This window comes from Mustela nivalis (genome assembly GCF_964662115.1).
Source record: "Mustela nivalis genome assembly, chromosome: 14".
NCBI lineage: Eukaryota > Metazoa > Chordata > Mammalia > Carnivora > Mustelidae > Mustela > Mustela nivalis.
The window spans coordinates 75,738,466-75,761,299 of NC_139033.1; the positions used below are offsets into that span (position 1 = coordinate 75,738,466).

Sequence of the window (22,834 nt, forward strand, 5' to 3'; positions counted from 1 at the left end):
CATTCTCAGCAGTTCAGCCTACCCCATTATGTCCCTTTAAAAAAAAAAAAACTAATTTTTTTTTTTTTTTTTACCTAATGGATGATGAGTTGTCAGTTCAGCTTTGGGTCCAATTCTTCACCTGCTAGGAGTCATCTGACACTTTCCTATCAGCTATCTCTGATCCTCCCATCATGCCGGGTATTGTGGATCAAAGCAGATTTGCAGGTCTGAATAGCATGTTTCTCTGGGCACACGCCGTCCTGGCTCCCTGGGTAACTACGAGCGCCACGCGGGTCAGCTCTGTGGCATGCTCCGGCAGACCCCATGGAGATGATGGTCTGGGCATGCTGGTATTCCGGGTCACCGCCTCGAGCCCTGTCATTTGCTGTGTTGCCACAACCGACTGGCCCTGGAAAATCTCACACTCGTCTGTGTCTGGTCTTCCTGAAGAGTGCCTCCTTTCCTGGCCTGGCCTTGGACCCTCTCTCGTCTCACCCTGTTCCCATGAACTTGATTGCCCATTATCTAGGTGGTCACCTGCCTTCGTGTATATAGGGGGTGGGGTTGGCCTGCGTGAGCAGCAGATGTCCAGGGCACCAGGGACCAGGGCTTCCTAGCCTGAGAGTTTTCTAGCACAGCCCAAGTCATGTGGGTACCTGTGTGGGCAGGAGACAGTTTCTTGGCAGGATAATTGGACACAATTTTGGATGATCTCAAGGCTGCAGTAGCCCTCCACCTTTGTTCTGCTCACATGAGCCCCTGAAAATTGCTTTTTTTCCCCCCACTTTGCACACTGCAGTTATATCCTATTCTTTGGTAATTTTTTTTGAAGCCCACAGTAAATGATGTCCCATCTTGAATGCAAATTTTTCCCCCTTCTTTGCTTTCTAGATCTGCTAACTTCATCTTCTGAGGACTTGCTTTTCCTTGCCCTAAAGACTTGGGGATATCTGGCTGAAGAAATATGCAAGCAAATGCGGGGCACCTTCCGGAGAAGAGGGTCAAATAATGCAGTGAGGGGTTTGCTGACTGTACTCAGCTTCTCTCTTTTGGGGTTTACCTCTCTTCACTTCAGACTGTCTCCTTTGAGATAGAAACGGAAACCTGACCCCTTACAACTCTCAGTGGACAGAGAATTTTTATTCTAGAAAAGCAGGGTACATTCATCATCTCACCAAAGATAGATTCCTTTATGGATTCTTGTCATAGCGTAGAGAAGCCAAAATCAGGAGTGGGTCTGTGGGAGTTTCCATCCATTCAACTGGTTGAATCACATATTGCCCCTACTCAGGGTAACTTATATGACTCTCAGTCAGGCATTAGGTAGGTCACCTATCCATGTGGCTAAATTCTTCAAATTCTCTTGCTCTGTTTAGCAATTCCTTTGATAACCTAAGGAGGAGGACAGAGGAAGAGTCCAGTGAAGCCAGTGACTCATGTACATTCTTTTTTGGTGCTTCCTTAACCCCTGGAATCATTGACCTGCCCAAAGAGATTCATTGGAACAGGACTATCTCACAGGAATTTAGCCTAGATCTGTGTTTCTGAAATTAAAGCTGATTGTCTTCCCAATCCTGGCATCGACCATAGAGTGTGAGCTGCTGTAATCAATAGAGCACGAGGTGAACTACACTTCTGAACCACAGGGGTGCTAGCCCAATGGTAAGGGGGCACAGTGACAACTACCACTGAGGGCTAGTGGCAATTTCTCATATGCCAGCCAATGTGGTGGGTCTTTAGGCCCTCAGCGTGGCTCTGCAGGGTAAGCATTATGCTATCCTCACCTTCCAGCCAAGAAACTGAAGACTTCAGACATTACAAAACTGGTCCAAGGTTATGCAACTAGCAACGGTCAGCTCACAGAATTCTAGAACCATACTCTTGACCTCTGTGCTCTATGGCTTCCCAAAACACCTCATTCTAGAGTCATGTATTCAGGATAATTCTCAAACTTGGGATAATCTGAACAGTCATATGACCTACTCTCCTCATCTGCCATTAAGGAAACTGAGAAGCAGAATCTTTCTGTGACTTTCACAAGGTCATATGGCTGGATCATCATTCAGGTAGAATTAGCCCCATGCTCTCCTATATGCCAACCAGGCTCTTTCCATTACACCATGCCATGCCATCACCAAATGTGATTGTCTACAGAGGTTACCTTTTTTATGGGTGGTCCTTAAAAATAAATTTTGTGACTCTGCCTAGAAAAATTGTGTGTGTGTGTGTGTGTGTGTGTTTGTGTTAGGTAGTCATGTTTTCAAGAACATTTCTGGTCTATAAATAAGCCAGAGAGGTCATATCCTGGCAGCCTAGAAGAGGCAGGAGGCCAAGTCCCTGAGCTCACCTCTAGGAACTAAGGTATATCCGTTATGGTAATCACCCCATCTGGCTTATGCAGGCAGTTGGCTACTACTGTCTACTCTGCCGCAGATGACAGAGATGCCTGACTCATGAACCTGGGCAGTCACCTGCCCTTAGATCCCCCAAGCCCAGCTGACTCATGTCTGCAACCCCACATCCAGCTTGTCTCTGTCCTTAGCCGCCCATCCCAGCAGGGCAGCTGGCTCGGCCTCAGAGAGCCCCAGGATGGTTCCAGGGATGCCAGGCTCTCTCACAAAGGGACTAGTCCTGCAGAAATTCATTTCCTGCATTCTCCGCCTTTTCTCCAACACCCACCTATTCCCAACACCATTTCTGCTGTTTTACATAGCACCGAGGTTCAGCCAAGACAGTGTCTGAAGGAGATGGAGCATTTGAAACAGGGACTGTTCCTACTGCGGTTCCCCCCACCCCTGCCACCCCAACAGAGGCTCAGGACCACGCAGGCTTTCTAGAGAAGCCCCTGCCAACTTTCTCCATTTAGAATGCCTTCCCTGCCCCAGCCATCCACGGAAACTGCACTTCGTCTTTCTGATCTCATCTGTAATGTGGACTCCCTTGCACAGCTTTGAATCTCTTCCTTTAGAAGTCATATTCTTTCCTCTGACTTCCAATAGCCATTTCCATTTTGTTAATTTTAGCAAACATTTACTTGTGCCAAGTATATTCTATCTAAGAGCTTTAGGAACAAGAATCTAATGAATCTTCACAAAACGTTGTTATTATCCCCATTGTACAAATGGGAAAACGGAACCACAGAGAGCTTAGGTAACATGTGCAAGGTCACACGGCTGAGAAATGAGGCCAGGCTTTGAACCCAAACCATGTGGCTCCGGGTAACGTGCTCCCGACTACTAACCTTGCCTTTCATTCTGCCCTGAGTTTGATTTGTTGTTTATACATGCCTGTCTCTTCACGAGCTTTAGAACCATAGCTCGTTCCCCTCTGTACTCCAGCAATGGCTGTCGTGATGGGTTCCCAGCTGTCTGAATGACTGGCAGGACCGCCTTGATACCGCTCCCCTCAGCCCAGACACGGGCATGGCCACACTGAAGTCACAACGTGGAACCCTTCAGTTTCCCAGTCTGCTTCTTCATCTCTCCCAGCTTTGGATTGTGTGTTTATAAAGAAGAGATAATACTGTGACCCCCCCACAAAATGAGTGTGAGTTGGCATGCAATCCCAGACCCTGTCTAGGACTTGGGATGATTGTAACCTCCATGTGGTCTACTCAGAACAGTCTCAGGACTTGGGTAAAGTCAACGGATTTAAAACTTTACAAACCTGAAAACTCCTGCATACATCTAAATTGTGACCCCAGTGAGAGGAAATACGGATCCTTTTTCTCAAAGATCTGTCAGATTTCACTCCAAGAAATGTCTCCTTGGGAGATATATAAATACAAATACAGAGATAGACTTAAGAAAAATACAGATACAGATGTAATGTTATCATTGCTTAAAAGATTCCCGAAACTCATTTTTCAGAAGGATCTTTAGACTATGACACACATTTCCTATTGTCCTCCGTGTTGGAAAATCTCCCTCCTGTGGCAGAAGGACCTTTGGGGAATGGCTACAAGGCAAAGCCAAACCGACTGAATAAGGTGGGAATGAGCCATCTGAATATATGTGTTCCTTGGAAGAGCTGATGCTTTCAGATCGAGCTGGGGAGGACTCTTTTCATCCATATGAACTAGAGAGGAAAGTAACAAGACAGATTCTTCAGATGGTCTGTAAGATGACCCTCACAATGCCACAAGGGCCATACTAGTCCACCCATTTCTTTGCAGTTGATGAAAGAAATGCTGTGGATATGGGTGTGACCTTGTGCGTTATTACAGGAATTATATGTAACATTCATTAATGGGCATGGTTGGAAAACCAGATAGAAACCCAGGAGCTTTGAGGGAGCGGGGGTGTTCAACCAAAGCTTACAGTAAACCCCCCCTTTTACAGAAAGGGGGATTTACTCAGGCTATGGAATTCTTTTCCCAAATTCAGACTATCCAGACTTCCAGAAGTTCAGGATTTAGTGCCAGTTTCAAAATTATCTTCAAAAATGCTGCTCAAAGGAGGCCCCAGGGCCAAAGGAAGCAGGTCTGGAACTAAGATCTAGGAAACCTCTTAAAAGTCAGGTACTTTAGACAAAGCCTTGATGTACATCATGTCGGGTAATCTTTCCAAACTCCCTATGAAATCAGTGCTGTCATCCCATAATATGTAGAAGTAAACTGAGGCTCAGAGAGCATAAGTCACTGGCTGCAACACCACAAAATAGCAGGAGAAAAGCAAATGCTTGTCGGTATGATTCCAAGCAATCTGTATTTGGGGGATATTTAAATGAATGAATGATTTTATTGTGAGAGAACTGTAAAAAATTTTTTTGATTATAATAAATCTGCTCCCTTGGAAACTTGGCTGGCAACTGCTCTTGGCTGGGGATCTTTTTGGTAACTGCTTCTAGCAGTGTTCTAGCTCTTGCTATCCCAGATCTCTATCAAAGCTGTACTTGGCTGACCCTGCACGCAGCTATTAATAAGACTGTGGCCACTATCTCTTTGGATGATGGCTCTTGCTGAAAAACCTCTTGACAAATCAAAACTCTTAACAGTGACTTTTTCTTTTTTACCCCTTTACAGTTGTGTTTATTGGATCACACTATGGTGCCCCTAGTTCAACGAGCTAACATTGAGTTCCTTAAGCTTTCTTAATTATGAGTTTCTTAGCAAAGTGAGTCTTAGGACCCATATACAGTCCCCATAAATAGACCCGGTCTGCCCCAGGCTCCTTCCTGCCAGCTGCTAGAGTTGGTGATACAGAAAACCCCAGGAGAAACACAGCAGGTCGCGATCCTGGATAAAAATGAGCAATGATTTCAGAGTGTGCTTTTGTTCTTCCCGCTCACCCCCAGCACCCATCATACCCTCTCTCGCTCCTAAAAAGGCAGGGTGGCTAAAATCATTTGCAAAGCTTCCCACTTGGGCCCGGATCCCGAAGCCAGACCTGGCAAAACTGAAGAATGTATAATCCACCTCGAGTTCGCTCCTCCCAGAGAGCCTTGGACCTGGGACCGGCGCTTGGGTCTGCAGCCTCTCCCTCACACCCATCCAGCTCACTACCTGGAGCAAGTCACTTGCCCTCCCTAGGCCTGCCTTTCTTCCGCTTCTTCAATTTAGGACGCAAGAAATGGAAGGAATGAAGAGGCTAGGACGGAGGCTGGCCGTGGCCCACGCCGGCTCTTTATCTCCGGCCAATCGCTTGCCCTCTCTGAGCCTCTATGTGCAGCCACAGTTGGAAGAACACAGTGATTCCAAGTGCTGAAACTCAGACACGAAAGCCTTCTGTGCAGCAGTTGCAATGATCTTGAAAATGAGTGTCAACCAGCTATCTCTGGGATTCCTCCCAGCTCTGTTGGAGAGGGGTCTCTTCTCTGCACACCATGTCCTAAATTCTGGTGAGAGTTCATCACACCCTCCAGTGGAAGAACGGATGGCCCCCATGTCCTCCCCGTCCCCAGAAAGTGGTTTGCAGGAAAGAAGAGTAAAGAGGTCACTGGAGTTTCTGTTTGTTTTCTTTTCCCTTCGGAAACCATGCACACCTGTCAAAGCTTTTTCTTCTTCCTTCTCCGGAGAACCCCCTTCACCTCTCCAGGCCCTTTGTGGACTTCTTGCCCTTGAACAACTCTGTGGTCACCTGTAGTCCAGATCACACACAGTCATTACTTAATCATAAAAAGAAAAGAAGGAATATCCGTATTTTTTTAATGAAACATCACTGGAGCAAATGCTGTCATTGCAGGATATCACTTACTACAGCGGTCCCCATCCCTCTGTAGTCACCCGCATGAGAGGGCCAGGCTGTGCAGTCGGCTTGCGTGGTGCGAATCCTTACAACTCAGAGTGTGGGCCACAGGCCAGCGGCATCACCTGGGAGCTTGTCTGAAATGCAAATTCCAGGGCCCCACATGGAATCAGAAACTGGGGTGCAGCCCTGCTTGTTTTAACAAGCCCTCCAGGGGATTCTGATGCCTGCTGAAGTTTGAGAACCTGCTTGAGAGATGCCAGGAGGCCCTGATGGTGATGGTAATGCGCTGTCAGCCTCAGGTGCATAAAACTCCCAGGGGTCTTCTGCCTTCATTGCACTTGGGATCAACTGCCTGGTTAAAAATGACCAAACTCGAACAATTTTTTTTTTTTTTTAGGCAGCTAAAAATCCTGAAATTACTGTTTTCTCTACTGTTTCATGTTTGTGAATTTTAAAGCCAACAAAGCCCCCCCCCCCACCGCCAACTTGAAGGCAGGGATTTCCTCGTGCACCCCTGTAGCTCTCCCCGGGGGGGCACAGGCAGCCACACCCCGTGGCTGGGGTCCAATCGATAACCCACTGGAACCAGCGCCGCCGCTGGGGCACCCAGGTAATTAGACGAGCTCTGATCAGAGCCTTGCTTTCTGGGGTGGAAACTGTTGCGATAGATAATTGGGATGCATGGGAGGCACGGCCTGTCCTAGAAGCTGTGCGGGTAGCACCAGGCTGCAGAAGGCAGCCAAGCCTGGCCAGCGATCAGAGGAAAGAAGCATCTGGTTCTGGGTTCCCGGGCTCCAACAGGTGCCCCCAAACCACCTGTCTTAACATCTCTGTATGCAGACCCTAGAGGGCGGGAGGTGACTCAGGCCCCAGGTTCCCCGGGCACAGAAAGTCTGCCTCTAGAAAAGTATACTTACTTTTTTTTTTTTAAAGCAAAATAATAACTTGACACCAGTCCAAGCAGTTAAAAAGAAACTAAAAGGAACCCAATTTAGAAAGGTTTTTAGTGGGCTAAAAACAGATGTGGCGAGCCATTTTAGGATCTTCCGGGAGATGAGATGGAGAGGGCGGGCTTCGAAATGGCTCATCGGCCTCTTCTGGGCCTGCCCAGCCAGGTGCCTCTGCATAGAAGAAGGCTCTGCCCGTAAACACGTTCTGGAAGGAAGCAGCCCCGAGGCTTCATTTCTGCTAATCACTGCTCTGCTCCCGTGATGCTCTGCCCCCCCCCCCATTTGGAGCGCTCCAGGGGGCCAGCATCTCTCCTCCTTATTCATGTGCTTCTCTTGAAGGTTGGAGGGTGTGGCACAGGCACCACAGGGGTGCGGCTGCAGTTAGAGTCCCTAGGCGACACCCCCTTGAGCTGCCCCCCCACCCCCTCACCAGGGACCCCGCCTCCACCACTTTCTGCCGTCCAGCACCTGGGGGCGCCTGGCTGCATCTGGCTGGTGGAGCTGCGGGGCGCACAGGGGAACTGGGGGAAGGGCAGAGCCGGCCACTGAGGGCCCATCAGGGTCACGGTGCCTGTGGAACCCTAGCTCTCCCAAGCGAATAGGAAGAACCATCCCGAAGAGAATTGCTAAGCCATCGATACATTGCAGGGGCTTCTGGTGTCCCTGACTCCAAGGCACCAAAGCCCCTCACACCCATATTTGTTGCAAATTTGGGATGGGGAGGGTAAGGAGTCTTAAATAGAAAGTGACCATGCTATATGTCCTACATTGATTGCATTCTAATAAGTTATCTTTATTAGATACGATGTGCCCCGTATGGAACAGGAGGCAGGTGCCGGCGTGTGTTTTGTACTCTTGTAATTTTCTGAGAAATACATAGGTTTTTGAATTGTATATTCATTCCATTGAAAACTGCTTAATTTTAGACATGCACATACATACTCCCTTTGTACCCATCCACTAGCATCTGCTTGCATAACTGGAATCACTAAAAGGTAAAGGCAAGTCTCCAAAATTAGAAGGGACTCCAGTATGTACCATGTAAGCATCTTTGTTAATTAGCATTGTAAAAGTAATTAGGCATTCTATAAGTGAAATTAGGGGCACTATCAAGTTAGACATCATCACAAATATGCATGATCTGTCCAGACTCACATTATGTCTAGGAAGGGAACCAGAGAAATTATCCTTCTTATTATGAAGTATTTCAAATGCAGCAAAGGTAGCCATAATGTAAATCTTTGAAATATTATATTTAAGCCATAATACTTATAAATATTTATACTTTATAAAGTCACAGATAATGTTCCCATGAGGAAAAAAAAAAAAAGACTCCCAAAGAAGACTAAAAATTTAATGAGGACAGGAACTATCTTTGTCTTATGCTCCATTGTGTTCCCAGCCCCTAACGTGTCTGGCTTACATCTTGCCGAGTAAAGCTAATAAGGCTTCCGTAGAACTGCACTGAATCAGCTGCCAAAACATTTCTTGAGGAAGCAGCTAAGATAATGACCAGCCACGTACCACCCTGGAAACATCAGTGTACCAAGGGGTTTGGCATTCTGGAAAAGGTCATCTCAGCCCATACTTCTTTTTGTAAATGCTCCCAGTCTAGGATTGCCCTTCCTATGCCGACCCTATGATTTTCTCCATGAGATCAATTCTGTATGGATCTGTTGCATGTGTAGTGTGTACAGGACACACTGGTAGATGTTGCAGAGATAAGCAATACAACCCCTTTCATGTGTGGACAGGTAAGGAGAAGGATCCGACAGGTGTAAGAAGCGGGTCCTACTTACGGAACAGGCATGTGTTATCAGAGAATCAAGGAGAGAGAGAGAGGGAGAGAGAGCTCATCTATGGAGGAAAGACTTTGAAGGGATGTGGTCTTTGAGATGTATTTTGAAGAATGGATAAAATCTTCAGCTGGGGAGGTACAAGTGGGAGGAGAACAGTCCAAGCAGAAGGAATGGCATGAGTAGAGTTTGGATGTGGGCAAACCACTTGTCTTTAAACATAAAATATATGTGGAGAAGAAGGATAGTAGTAAAAGATAGAGCAAAAGTGTTAGTTGTGGCCAAATAAATACATGCTGAGCCGAATTTAATTTCTATTTAATTTCACAGGTAGTAGCTGGAAGTAGAATCTTGTTAAGCAGGGCAAGTGAATGCCACCGGGATTACACTTGGGCAGGGTTCTTCTGGGTTAGTTTGGGGACAGTGCCCACACAGGAAATACCAGAGCCTGAACTGAGATTGTGACAGAGGGAATAAAAAGTTGGAAAACATATTGGAGAGATCATTGAAAAATACTCCTAGACTTGGCAATTGGTTTCGGAGAAGGAATCGTCAATTTCTGTGCTGTGTAACTGCAGAAATCATGGTGTCATTGACGTAGGGAGTCGGACGAGGCCAGGTGATGGGGGATCAAGGATTCTCTTTCAGTTGTGTTGTCTTTGGGGGTACTGGAAGGATCTCCACAGGAAATGCCCACAGAACAAAGCAGAAATTGAATTCAGCACTTGGAGAACCAGGGCCAGAGCAGAGATACAGAAGTCATCCATCTACAGAGGAACAGCAACGGGAGTGGATAGAACTGTCAGGAATGCAGGACTGAAGAGCAGAGGCTGAGGACAAAGCCCCAAGGACCACCACCTTGGCCTGGCCCGACCTCCTCCTGCTCTACCCTCCTTCAGGGAAGGTCTGGAAGAGCTATAGGAGCGGGGGGGAAAAAAAAAAAAAGCAATTTTCCAGGAGGGGTCACGTCTGACAGATTTCTTCACCTGAAAAATCTTTCAATGAAAGGCTCTGGTAATATGGAAAGACTGCTCATATTTTCCCAAGTTTTGTATATAGAATTTACTCAGATTAAAGTGAATGTGTAATTTTAACTCAGGAAAACCACATAGTGACTTCCTTCTTCAGAAAAGAATCTCTAATCTGGACTGTCGGCTCTGATTTCCTGCTCACGCCTCCTCGAAAATGTTCAGGCAACTTCTAACCTAGGAGGATTTTAAATTCAGAGAAGCTAAAATGTTGTGAACTACCTTTTATTGTTTATTTTTCCAGGCCCTTCCCTGAATAAACAGGAAATGAATGGTCAGAGTTAACTGGGATATTTGCTGTAGAAATACAGCTTGTTAACTTTAGACGATTTTCTTAGGCTTTACTATTCTCAGAACTCAAATTTTGTTTTCTTCTGGGGTGAGAAAAGAAACACAAGTGATCTAAAAATTAACCTCCTTCTTTCTTTTTTTTTTTTTTTAAAGATTTTATTTATTTATTTGACAGACAGAGATCACAAGTAGGCAGAGAGGCAGGCAGAGAGAGAGGAGGAAGCAGGCTCCCTGTGAGCAGAGAACCTGATGCAGGGCTCAATTCCAGGACCCTGGGATCATGACCTGAGCCGAAGGCAGAGGCTTTAACCCACTGAGCCACCCAGGCGCCCCTAACCTCCTTCTTAAATGTGCAGTTTAACTTTTGCTTTTGTGTGCAAAAATTTTCTCCTGTAAATCTCATTGTGACCCATCATTTGGGGAGCTCCCAAAGAGAAAACAAAACAATGAAACACCCTAAACCCTTCATTTCCTTTCTGTTTTCCAAAGGTCAAATGCTGCAAATACTGGCCCGATGACACAGAGATATACAAAGACATTAAAGTCACCCTCATAGAAACAGAACTACTGGCAGAATACGTGATAAGAACATTCGCTGTCGAAAAGGTAAGTTTCGCACGACTTTGAAATGCTACAGTCCAATGTTGGTGAGACGAGCCTCATTAACTTCCCTGGGATAATTTCTGTGGGGTCGCACCTGGATGCAGGTAGGCTCTAACTAGTGATGCCTCCGCCTTGCATCTTACCTCCGGTTCTATAATAGCTCCGCTCCATCTTTGAAGCGAGTCATTCCCATTTCATAGGAATCTCTGTGTGGCTACTAAATCAAAAGAAAAGGCCGATCTGTCTCTCTCCCTTTTCTGTTGAACCTGGTTGACATTGTTCGGCCCATCTCTCTTCCTTTGTTCAAAGTTTGATAAATGTCCTTCATGTCCTATGTCCATATGGGTTTCTCAGTGGTGAGTTCGTATCAGTGCTGAGACACAGGTCCTAACCCCTCCTGGAATCCCTCTTCCCCCTTGAGGCTTTTCAGGCCCGTTGGATTTTGCAGGGGGCTGGGACTTACCTGGAAACCGAAGTAGACACGGGACGCGCTTGCATGAACCAGTCCTTTCATTCATCCTCACTCTCATACTGGTTTTAGCCTATGTACCTGCTGGTGTTGGGTCGTGAATGCTGTGCTGTGGCTCGACTCTGCCTCATCCCATGTGCATGGATGGGGCCTCTTCTCTGGGAAGCACTGTAGGGCATAACAGGGAATTTCCTTATTCCCCCTCTTTCTGCTGACATAGGGAGGGGCCGGAGGTGAAGCAAACTGCAGTCCATCCAGAGAAGTGGCACAGGTAGGCCGTGGGGAGAAACACGCTGCCTTCCGATCCTCACCTTGCCTTGGATGAAGGGGATACACAGTTTTGTGTCGGAGGTCCACAGACTTTTCCACCAAGAGCTGATTCCCCATAGCGGAGTCCTGCACCAGACATAACAATTTTGTGGCAAATGGGTTCTGCGAAAGCTTGCACTCAGTCTGTAACAGCAGGTCACCTCGGAGGACCCGGGCTGGCAGTGCACTGCTGGGCAGTTGGCTCTTGGCCTTCCTCTCTCATTTTCCTCACATCCAAATGCACCTTTTGGACTAACAAGCCGAGTTTTGGAAAATCAAGGAGATGGCAGCCACTGCTTTTTGGCTAATTTACCCTGATGTTTTGAACTACCTATCTGGTTTTCAATTCCATATTTGTCATAGAATCACAAGGCTGAAAAGACTTTAGTTTATTTTAATCTGTTTCTCATACTATTTAGCATTTTTTTTTTCCGTTAGCCTGTCTTTTTTAATAAGTAGGCAAGAGGCTTGGAGACTTCAAAGAATGTGGAGTTCTGGTTGACTCAATTCTTCAAGTTCTGAACCTCACACTTTGATGTCTTTTTTTTTTTCTTCTTAGGCAGGATTGGAGAAAAACATGTGGAGGATTTTTGTATAGCTCTTGGCAAGAGCACTCATGAATAAGTGCATTAAAACAGATAGTGATAAAAGACCCTCAATATTTTTTTTTTTAGGAAAAAAAAATCATCCAAAGCCATCACTTAAACATGGAGTTCTTTGAACAATAGTCAGCTCTCTAATAAGCTGAAAACGCATCTCCGTTGCTAAAGGAAGGGTTTATTTGTTTCTTTGCTCTTTTTTTAACCTCTTATTGTACTCTCCTACATTCCCAGCTGCACAGAAATGTTTCTGAAATACTCAGTTATTTTAGTCGTCAGACAACCAGCAAAGAGCCGGTGGAGGGAAGGGAAGAATGAGGAGCTTATTAAGGATTTGGGGGAAATCAAAATGACATGTTAGTGATTTTCTAACTGGGCAATTGGAATCTTCAAGGACCACAAATCATTAGCACTTCCGTGGATCACTTCTGGTAGGTTTTAAACTTTCTCATTCGAGGAGAAAGGAAAGAACAGTCAAGTATATACTTTGAGAGGCCTGCCCTTCTGGTTCTGTTTGGAGAGGATGTCCCTCCAAAGGGACCCAAGGTGAAAAATGGATTTGGTCTCGTCTCTGCGAAACACGCAGACATGTTGCAATTTGAAACTGCTGAGCTCTCCTTTGGCATGGGACGGTCTTCTTTTCTTTCTCCCCCAAACGTTGACTCAAAGCTAGATAGATTTTAAATAACAAAGTTGCCATTATGTCTGGAAGAAGACAGAGCTCCATGGGAAGTCTCCATGGGTGTAGGCTGCCCCGTGCATCGATCCCTGACTATCCTGGCAGAAAGGAAGCTGACAATAGCTACCAAAATCTCTTTTCCCAGGAGGTGCCAGAGAAGAGGCAGTGGGAATGTGGGCCTGCCTTTCAAAGGCAGAACATGTAGTTGATGATTGATTCATTCCACAGATGTTGGATGTTGGAGCTAAGTGCTGTCATGCCTTGGTTTCTTCCTTCCGATTGTATTTCCATGGAAAATGAAGGAAATATCACCTGCTTATGTGGCATTAATACCTGCTCTAGTGAAAAGGAAATTAAAAATATAATTGATATCAAGTTGGGATATTTGGACTGTAATCAGTGATCGCATCAATGATTTTTTTTCCCCAAAATATATTACAGAACAGTAAAAGGAGAAATTGCCGCATTGATGAGCAGGAAGGAAAGTTGGCTCAGAAGCCATTGCCTTTGCTAATCTTGTCAATAGTGAATATTTTAGAGGGTGCAGGCTTATTTTAGGAACATGTTTTCTGCATGCCAGAAACTGACATTTACCTTGCTCAGAAAATGAGTCTTAAGAGAGATCAGTGGGGGGCCATCTCCTGATGGCTGGAGTTCCGGATTTGGAGGATGCTGGAGATAAAATCTAGCACAGCTAGGAAGTGAAGATCTCAAAAAATAAACAAATGCCCTTTGGTCCTCTTGGGAATAAATAAATATTTATGACAGGCTTTCCCGCTTCATGGAACCACCCCTGCCCCAGTCATAGGTAAAGGTCAAGGGAGCTCTCTAGGGGGTTGGAGGGTGATACAGGCTCAACCGTTTGTCTTCTGGTGGAGACTTTGGGCCTGGCCAAAGTGTTACCATGGTTTAAGTAATAAGAGATGTGGACTCCTAACCACTGAGTAAAATTTCTCTGGAGTCACAGAGCATAGTTAGTAGACAACAGTGTGGATTACCATTTCTGAATCCCTGATGGCTTAATTCCTTAATACTTAAACTCCATTAAAGAATAGCATGATTTTCAAAAAGAAATTAAGCTTCAGAATTTATGGGTTATTAAACGAAGACATATTAACACCTTGATAGCACACAAGTCTTATCTTAAAATCTGTAATTATTTGCAGGGCGCCTGGGTGGCTCAGATGGTTAAGTGTCTGCCTTTGGCTCAGGTCATGATCCCAGGGTTCTGGGATCAAGCTCCTGCATCAGGCTCTCTACTCAGTGGGGAGCCTGCTTCTCCCGCCAACCCTCCTTCAGCTTGCCTCTCTCTCTCGGTCAAATAAATAAATAAAATCTTTAAAAAAAAACACACATACACACACACACACAACTAATTATTGCATCTTTTAGTCTTTCTCGAAACATTAAATATTCTGAATTTCTTTTAAAAAAATCTGCATTTCTTCTTTGCTTAACTAAGTATATGTGAACAATGGCCAATAGCGAATGTGACAGGGTTCGTGGGTATTTAATATTAAGATAGAATAAAACCAGACTCAGGGCCCAACACAGAGCTGGTATTCAGTAAGCGGTCACTAAATAAGAGAAAGAAAAAAGCCAAATTTGATCCCAGGTTTACAAATCCCTCCTTGATTTTGGAAGTAATGTTTTCTCCAAAACAGATTTCTGTTTTACAACACAGACTTAATACATAGGTTCACAGAAAAAAACTGATGGATATAAATCAACTTTATTCTTTTCAAAACGAGAGTAAATAAAAAAAAAAAAAAAAAAAAAAAAAGCCCTTCAAGTTTTTTTCCTTCTGTTCAGGAGGGAGGCAGCCCTTCCTCTTCAACTTGCTGATCTAACAGAATTCCAGGGAAATCACTCTTGATATCCATGGTAGACATTTGCTGCCCTGACTCTTTGCCACAAGCCCACCATTTTGGCAACTTGAAGACAGGAAACACTATCTCATAGCTCTGTGTCCGCAGCATCTAGAGTCATGTTTGCAGCATTGCCTTCACTCCGGTGGTTGGTGATTGGCTGAATGGAGTTAATGTTTATCCATATTAGAAAGAGAAGCCCAACAAACTTGAGGCACAAATGAAAATTCCTTCTCTGGCCTCTCTAGTTGGAAAGCGGTCCTCATTCATTCTTCCAGGGACATTCTCTGTGCACGCACAGCGTGTGCTCTGCTCGAGTGCCTGGTGTGAGAAGGTACCAGAATACAGAAGAGCTCAACCAGGTTCCTCCTGCATTTCAGAGGCTGGTCTCGAACCTACAAATACCCTTGAATTCCTTCAGGTCCCTCTTCTATGCCTCTCTATCTCTGTGGACTTGCACTTCACACCACAGGCTCTAAGTGACATACAAGCTGTTAGAGCCTACTTTGTAGAAAGGAATTTCGAGGAATCGGAGATGCACTCATTTGCTATAGTTGCACCTGTAAATTAGCATTTTCCCTCAAACGTTCCCCCCACCTTGCACCCCCATCACCAGCTTCCCACCTGGAATAAGGCTTCCCAAGTGTGTGTTAAATCTAAGAACGACCTTCTCCCAGCAAAGCCAAGCTTCCTAGCCTTAGGCTTACTGACTGTTTCAGTGTACTTGACCTTCTCATAGTTGCTCATCATTTATTTTGCTTTGTTCTCTTCCTTGCCCTGCTCACCGATCGATGGCAGAGAGGTGTTCATGAAATCCGGGAGATCAGACAGTTTCACTTCACTGGTTGGCCGGATCATGGGGTCCCCTATCATGCCACAGGGCTGCTGGGGTTCGTCCGGCAGGTCAAATCCAAGAGCCCGCCCAACGCAGGCCCGCTGGTGGTGCACTGCAGGTAAGTGGAGCACCCAGAGGCTCTCAAAAGGAGCTCTGTAGGACACGGAGGGTACGGGCTCTTTTGGAGCGATGACAGTATTTTGGAACGCAATAGAGGTGATGGTTGCACCACATTGTGAAGGTGCTGAATGGCACTGAACGACACGCTTCAGAATGGTTCATGTTATGGGATCGGACTCTCACCATAGCAAGGATGTAAAAGAAGCAGAAGCACAGGGGTCCTTTTTCCTCAGCTGACAGAGCCCTCTTTTCACCCAGTGCCGGCGCAGGGAGGACCGGCTGTTTCATCGTGATTGATATCATGTTGGACATGGCGGAAAGGGAAGGCGTGGTTGACATCTACAACTGCGTGCGGGAGCTGCGGTCTCGGAGGGTGAACATGGTGCAGACAGAGGTAGTCCTGCTCCCCGCCCAACCTCGGGCTTGGTCCCCCGCGCCCCCCACGCCCCACCTCCCAGAGCCACATGGGGAAGAAACACTGACAATTCTCTCTTCAAAACTCCCCAGAAGAAAAAGTGATAAACCTGGCAATCTCTCTCTCCTTCTTCCTCCCTCCCCCACTTCTTTCTCTTCTCCTTTCATAAACAAAAAAAGGCCAGGTCTCCCAGGTCACAGAATCTGCAGCCAGGAACCTAAATTTACCCATGCTTTTGTACCAAGGGCCCCTGTAGAGTCTCTATGTTAAGCTTTCAGGGATTTGGTGCTATTTTCTTTTCTTTTCTTTTCTTTTTTTTAAGTTTAAACTAGCTAGTAACTTACCAGAGCAAGACGACTCCTAAGAATAGCGAGGTGTTTGCCAAGTGGCTTAAGGCTAATCTCTGTACACTTGGTTCTTTTCCTACTGTCCCTACAAATTCTGCCCAGTGGCTTGGCATCATGGGAATTTGCTCATTTTGTAGAAATAGTCCGTACTGACTAGTACTTCTATAGATCAGAATTCAAAGTGTTTCAGGAATTTAAGTGTTTGAGAAAAAAATAAAATTACATCCTGCCCCCCCAAAATTCATATTTTTACTTAATATTTGCTTGTTTTAAGTAGGCATTATATCCACCACCTAGGAAAAATGATTCATAAAACAGAATGAAGGGATGCCTGTGTGGCTTAATCCGTTAAGCAGCTGCTTTCGGCTCAGGTTATGATCTCAGGGTCCTGGAATCAAGCCCCCCTGGGGTCAGGTTCTCTGCTCAGTGGGGACTCTGCTTCTCCCTCTCCCTCTGCCCGTCCCCCCCACCCATGCTCCCACACATGTGCCCTCTCTCAAATAAATAAATAAAATCTTTTTTTAAAAAAAAAGAAAGCAGATTGCAGACTAAAGAATCTTTCCCATTTAGATTTTGCATTAAAGTTTACAAAAGCCACTGGTTTCAAGTTTATAAAAACCAAATTCCGTTTTCAAATAACTTAAATAAAAATAGCAGGAACTCTAAACACTTCCATCATCTTTTCTCTAGAGTAGGGATTCTTTGCTTTAAAGATGATAATGATAGTAATGTATTTTTTAATGTATTTTACAACCGATCAAATGTTGTCACATCCCCTTTCCTGCTTGCTCTGTTTCTAAGGACTAGACTCCTTTTGAGAATTAAGAGTCCTCATAATTTATATAAATTAAAGTAAAAAGTAATTAGACTCCTTTTGCATCTCATATAATTAAAGATCAATAATAAATATGGTAAAACTTTATTGATTAATTGTAAAAGTCTGCGCCAGTTCAGAAGAGGGCCCTTTTGTTTTTGTAAGCCGTGGACTAGCGCCCACAGGCAAGAGCTCTTCCCTGGACCCATAAGGACTGTGGTAACTGTCACATTGATGCTTCAAAAGAAGTAGTTTTAAGTGCTTGGAACTATTTATTTTCATAGTGATGTCAAGTTTCCCTGGACGTTCTTTGCACTGTTGATTTGGTTAGCAAATACCTCTTTGCAGGAGAGACAGGAGATTCTGCTCCTCTCCTCACCTGAGTCCCAAACTCGTGGGCGCAGAATGACAGAGGTATAAGCCACAGCTACTGTAGCATGACAGAGCTTGCCCTGGGATTTGTCAGCATCCGCGTGGCTTTCATCAGTCTGTTTCATGCTTCTGCGCTGAGCCCGGGTGTCCCTTCCTCCTGTTGCGCTCTGCGTGTAACCAGTTAGGATACCTGCCAGCTCGCGCTGCACGCGTAACCAGTTAGGGTACATGCCAGCCATCCCACGTGGGCTTCAGCGGGATCCCCCCCTCACCACGGTCAAGTCCTCCTACATGGTTTCACTGTGGCGGGAGTGGATTGTCCCTGACGGACCACTATCCCGTTCTCATGTCTTTACAAGGGGCTGTCTGCCCTTCCCTAGTTCTCGCAACCCACCTGGTTTCTCTGTTACTAACTCATGCCCTCTGCTTCTCCAGGAACAGTATGTGTTTATCCATGATGCCATCCTGGAAGCCTGTCTTTGTGGAGACACCTCGGTCCCTGCTTCCCAAGTTCGGTCTCTGTATTATGACATGAACAAACTGGATCCGCAGACTAACTCCAGCCAGATTAAAGAGGAGTTCCGGGTAAGTGGTGCGAAAGGGAGAGGCAGCTGGCTGAGACTTTGCTCCTTCAGAAGTCTCTCGAAGTCAGCCCTGGAACCCCTGAGTCCATACAGAGCTTATCAGCCTCGGCATTACTGACATTTTGGGCCGGCTGCTTCTTGGCTGTGGGTATGATCCTGTAGGATGTTTAATGTCACCCTGGCTTCTACTCACTGGGTGCTGGGAGACCTCCACCACACCAGTAGCGACAACCAAAACTCTGTGCGGACATGGTTTGGGGGCCCTGGGAGCAAAGGGACCTGGTTGAGAGCCACTGGTCTAGCAGAGCCATAAACCCCTTTGCAGGCAGCTGGACAGTGCAACGTGGGTGCAGCCAGACCCAGCAAGGGGCACTCACCCTATTCGGTGGGCGGTCTAAGTGTACCTGGCTCTAAGTTACACCCTATCCAACCTCTTCCTCCCAAGCACCCAGACAGAATTGCAGCCCTCCTCAGACCGGATGACATGTGATCCAATCCTCCAGATCCCTGAGGGCCCTTGCATGTGATGGGCGCTGTCTGTGGACAAAATCCAGGGGAGAGGAAAGGGCACTGCATGGGGGTGGGAGGCTGAGTGTGTGGGGGTGGGGGACAGGGAGCCCCCTTCAGGCGGCGGCTGAGGACACTCAGATCTGCCCAAGTGCGAAGGTGAGACGGTGACCCCTGTGGTCGCATGCTGTTGCACAGACCCTGAACATGGTGACGCCCACGCTGCGCGTGGAAGACTGCAGCATTGCGCTGCTGCCACGGAACCACGAGAAGAACCGCTGCATGGACATCCTGCCCCCAGACCGCTGCCTGCCCTTCCTCATCACTATCGACGGGGAGAGTAGCAACTACATCAACGCCGCGCTCATGGACGTAAGCCCGGGGGCCCTGCCCCCACCTTGCCCCGAAGGAAATAGGGAGCCCTTCCTCTTCCCTCCCCTGTTTGTTGGTTTTCTTTTTTCTTTTTTTCAAAGATTTTATTTATTTATTTGACAGACAGAGATCATAAGTAGGCAGAGAGCCAGGCAGAGAGAGAGGGGGAAGCAGGCTCCCTGCTGAGCAGAGAGCCCAAATGTGGGGCTCCATCCCAAGGACCCTGGGATCATGCATGACTCCAGCTGAAGGCAGAGGCTTTAACCCACTGAGCCACCCAGGCTCCCCTTGTTGGTTTTCTTAAGCACAAACCATCTTCCACGCAAAGCGCGTACCAGATGCCACCAACGTTTCTGCGTCAGGGCGGATGATCTCAGGCTCTCGAAGGCCACCAGTCGGGAGGTATTGATAAATGAAACATGTCCCAGGGACTCTCTGAGCACTTAAATTTTTAACCCGCAGGCCGGAGAGCGAGAGACAGCTATTAAGTCCCTAAGGCAGTGAAGTGGGATAATATGGTTCGCAGCATTATTTTTATTCCCTGTCCTCCTAATTTAGGCAGTAATTAACACGGGGGGGAAAAATGGTCTGTCAGGACAGATAGCACACAACTCATTACTTCCTGTCAGTCTGTTTACTTCTAACTGAATGAACATTTGCTGTTCGATTGATGGGAAAAGTAAATGGATATTTTCAGGGCTAATACAGCAACTCAAATTCTGTTGGTGTGGTATCAGTAAAAAGGTACTTAAATTTACTTGAAGCTCTCCAGAGATGTAAAAAGCTTGTATATCCTTCTGTGGCCGGAATGAGTAACACTGTCACCCCTATAAATGACCCTCAAACAAATTTTAGGAAAGACAGAAGTATTTTCATCGTACGTACTTTGTAAAATTACATTTTCTCGGGACACCTGGGTGGCTCAGTGGGTTAAAGTCTCTGCCTTCGGCTCAGGTCATGATTTCGGGGTCCTGGGATCAAGCCCCATATCGGGCTCTCTGCTCAGCAGGGAGCCTGCTTCCTTTCTCTCTCTCTCTCTCTCTCTCTCTCTCTCTCTCTCTCTGCCTACTTGTGATCTCTGTCTATCAAATAAATAAATAAAATCTTTTTAAAGAAATTACGTTTTCTCCATTAAAATGCTTACTCACAGGGCTGATATTGCCTTTCTAGCAGATACATCAAAAAATTTCTAAGGGCTACTTATTAAGTTTTTCTGGTGTCAAAGTGAGAATACTTTATCATTACTATTCTGCAGATCATACTTTATCATTACTATTCCGCAGATCAGTCTATATTTAGTCTGTTTGGGTGTGGACAGGGGTGCTGTGATTCATCTGTTGTTAAATGTGCCCAGAATTCTGTGTCACAAATTTCCACATGCACAAGATAACCAAAGCTTCCTCCCCTTCTGTGTTCCTGGGTAATATCTGGACCTTTCTTGTTTGTGTTTGCAGAGTTATAAACAGCCTTCAGCTTTCATAGTGACGCAGCATCCTTTGCCAAACACAGTGAAAGACTTCTGGAGACTGGTCCTGGATTATCACTGCACGTCTGTGGTCATGCTCAATGATGTGGACCCTGCTCAGGTGAGACTCCTGCCCATGGTCAGCTCTGGGTTTGTTCTGTTTGCACATCGAGACACACAGGTCCCCGTGCCGGGTCCTGAACGCCAGGTGACAGGTGGGAGGCAGAGCTGAAAATGCAAATGTGAAAATCAGATGGAATTAGGGATGGGAGCAAAAGTAATCTGAAACCAAAATGACAGATTGAGATCATAGATGGTGGAAGTGACAAGCAGGACAGGTTCAGAAATTGGCTGCTCCCAAAGGTTGGAAATACAGACTAGAGGGAGATACAGGGTAATGGGTGGAGTCAGAGCTGTGGGATGAGGCACCAAACAGAGCCCGCAAACCAGGGAGCTCTGAATAAAGTGCAGCAGCACCGAGTGCAGCCCCTCGCCCATCCAGGAGAAGCCGCGTCCTTCTGGGGAATGGCTCGCTGGAGCCTGCAGGTGGAGAAGGTCATGCTGGGGTGACACTGGAGACCAGCAAGTGATTTTAAGGGACAACAATTACTTTTGTCAACTCTTTGGTAAAGATAGCATAAAGGAATAAAACCGGGACTTGAACACAAAAGCGCAGGATGATCAATGGGGCTTTCCCCTAGCTGCTGTCCTTATACATAAAAAGAGAAAGAATAGGGCTGTGATGGCTCGATACTAGTGATGGGGTTAGAAACATTCCCCTAAAGGGACTTGTCGGCAGGCATTGGCACAGTGGCCCTATAGGTGAATTTATTGCATTCGGGGACGGGTACACTGGTCTTGTACTTAACTGCCATGACAGAGGGCATTGTGGGAAAGATAGGCTTCTCGTGTTTTAAGAATAAACTTGTTCTGAAACTGAATTAATTCTCTATCTGTATAGAGACAAGTTTAAAAAAGAAAAAAAGGCGGGGGGTGTGGGGGTCTGAAGTGTTTCAACATCCAGCCTGGACAAGGTTTTTCCTTCCTAAAATCCATTTTATTGTCATCAGTGTGCCATAAATTCCGTGGGCATTCACTTCAGTTCTATCATGTTTTTAATTATGTTTGAGGCCCTACATGATATTGTTAAGGCTCTAGCCTGAAATCTAGTGAATGAAATAATAATGATAATCCTTGTCCTCATCTAGTCCTTTTTGCTTAAGAAGCTTAAATATTTTAGAAGTCTTCCACACTGATCCCCTCCGAAAGAGATTGTAGCCATTTTTAAAGACAAGCAGACACCACAGTTCAGGGAACTTCAAAGGCCCGACTCAAAATAGCACTAGGGATCCTGATTTTCTAACTCACAATGCCATGGGTTAAATTTCACTAATTCAAGAGTCTTCAGCCAAAGACCATTAAAGGACAAGTGACTGTTCCCTCTTCAGAATCATTTCCTTTCCCCAAATGTGAATCCTGGAACGTAGTGACACACTGCCTTTTTCATATCAGTGCATCAGACATTAGTGATTTCCACATGTTCTTTTTTTTTTAATTTTTTAAATTAACATATAATGTATTATTAGCCCCAGGGGTACAGGTCTGTGAATCGCCAGATTTACACACTTCACAGCACTCACCATAGCACATACCCTCCCCAATGTCCATAACCCCACCACCCTCTCCCTCACCTACCCCACCCCCAGCAACTCTCAGTTTGTTTTGTGAGATTAAGAGCCTCTTAAGTTTTGTCTCCCTCCTGATCCCATCTTGTTTCATTTTCCACATGTTCTTTTTGAACGATGGTATTGGAATTCTAAAGCCGCATTCTAAACGCGAACTGTCTGGATTCAAACCAAGCCTTGGCCGACCCTGGTCGGAGAGACAAAGAGTCCAGTTCCAGTCAGCAGACAGAGCTGATTTTCAGAGTGAGAGAAAGAGGCTCCTGGGACACAGTCATTTAGAGAACACTAAACTGAGCATTTGAACTTGAAGTCTCTGCAGTTGTACAAGAATAGCACTCAACTATTTTAAGTATTTATAGGTCCGGTTCATGGACGTGTTATGCACCATTTAAGCCATTTTCTACACGGTTTACTTGGGCTGAGTGCAGAATGTCGTGTGCCAAGAATCACGTGCTGCCCTGGGCCATTCATATTTCTCTGGTGCAAGTGACGAGCTTTAATCAGGGCTTGAACTGAGAGAACAAGCAGGAAGCACAGCTAGCTCATTCTGGAGAAA

General features: G+C 45.9%; 1 protein-coding gene across 8 annotated transcripts in view; it reads left to right on the forward strand.

Annotated features, from left to right (window-relative positions):
- PTPRM (protein tyrosine phosphatase receptor type M) overlaps positions 1-20,840 on the forward strand; it is a 749,942-nt gene extending 729,102 nt beyond the window's left edge. For 4 of the 8 annotated variants that reach the window (XM_082697313.1, XM_082697316.1, XM_082697315.1 and 1 more), the window contains 7 exons: positions 10,725-10,841; positions 11,528-11,578; positions 15,561-15,715; positions 15,976-16,111; positions 18,101-18,250; positions 18,955-19,128; positions 20,583-20,840. In XM_082697313.1, coding sequence (XP_082553439.1) covers positions 10,725-10,841; positions 11,528-11,578; positions 15,561-15,715; positions 15,976-16,111; positions 18,101-18,250; positions 18,955-19,128; positions 20,583-20,825 — 1,026 coding nt within the window. In that variant the 3' untranslated portion in view covers positions 20,826-20,840. The remainder of the gene's footprint in view (positions 1-10,724; positions 10,842-11,527; positions 11,579-15,560; positions 15,716-15,975; positions 16,112-18,100; positions 18,251-18,954; positions 19,129-20,582) is intronic. The other 4 variants (XM_082697317.1, XM_082697320.1, XM_082697314.1 and 1 more) reach the window with 1 other exon arrangement.
- The last annotated feature ends 1,994 nt before the right edge of the window (positions 20,841-22,834 follow it).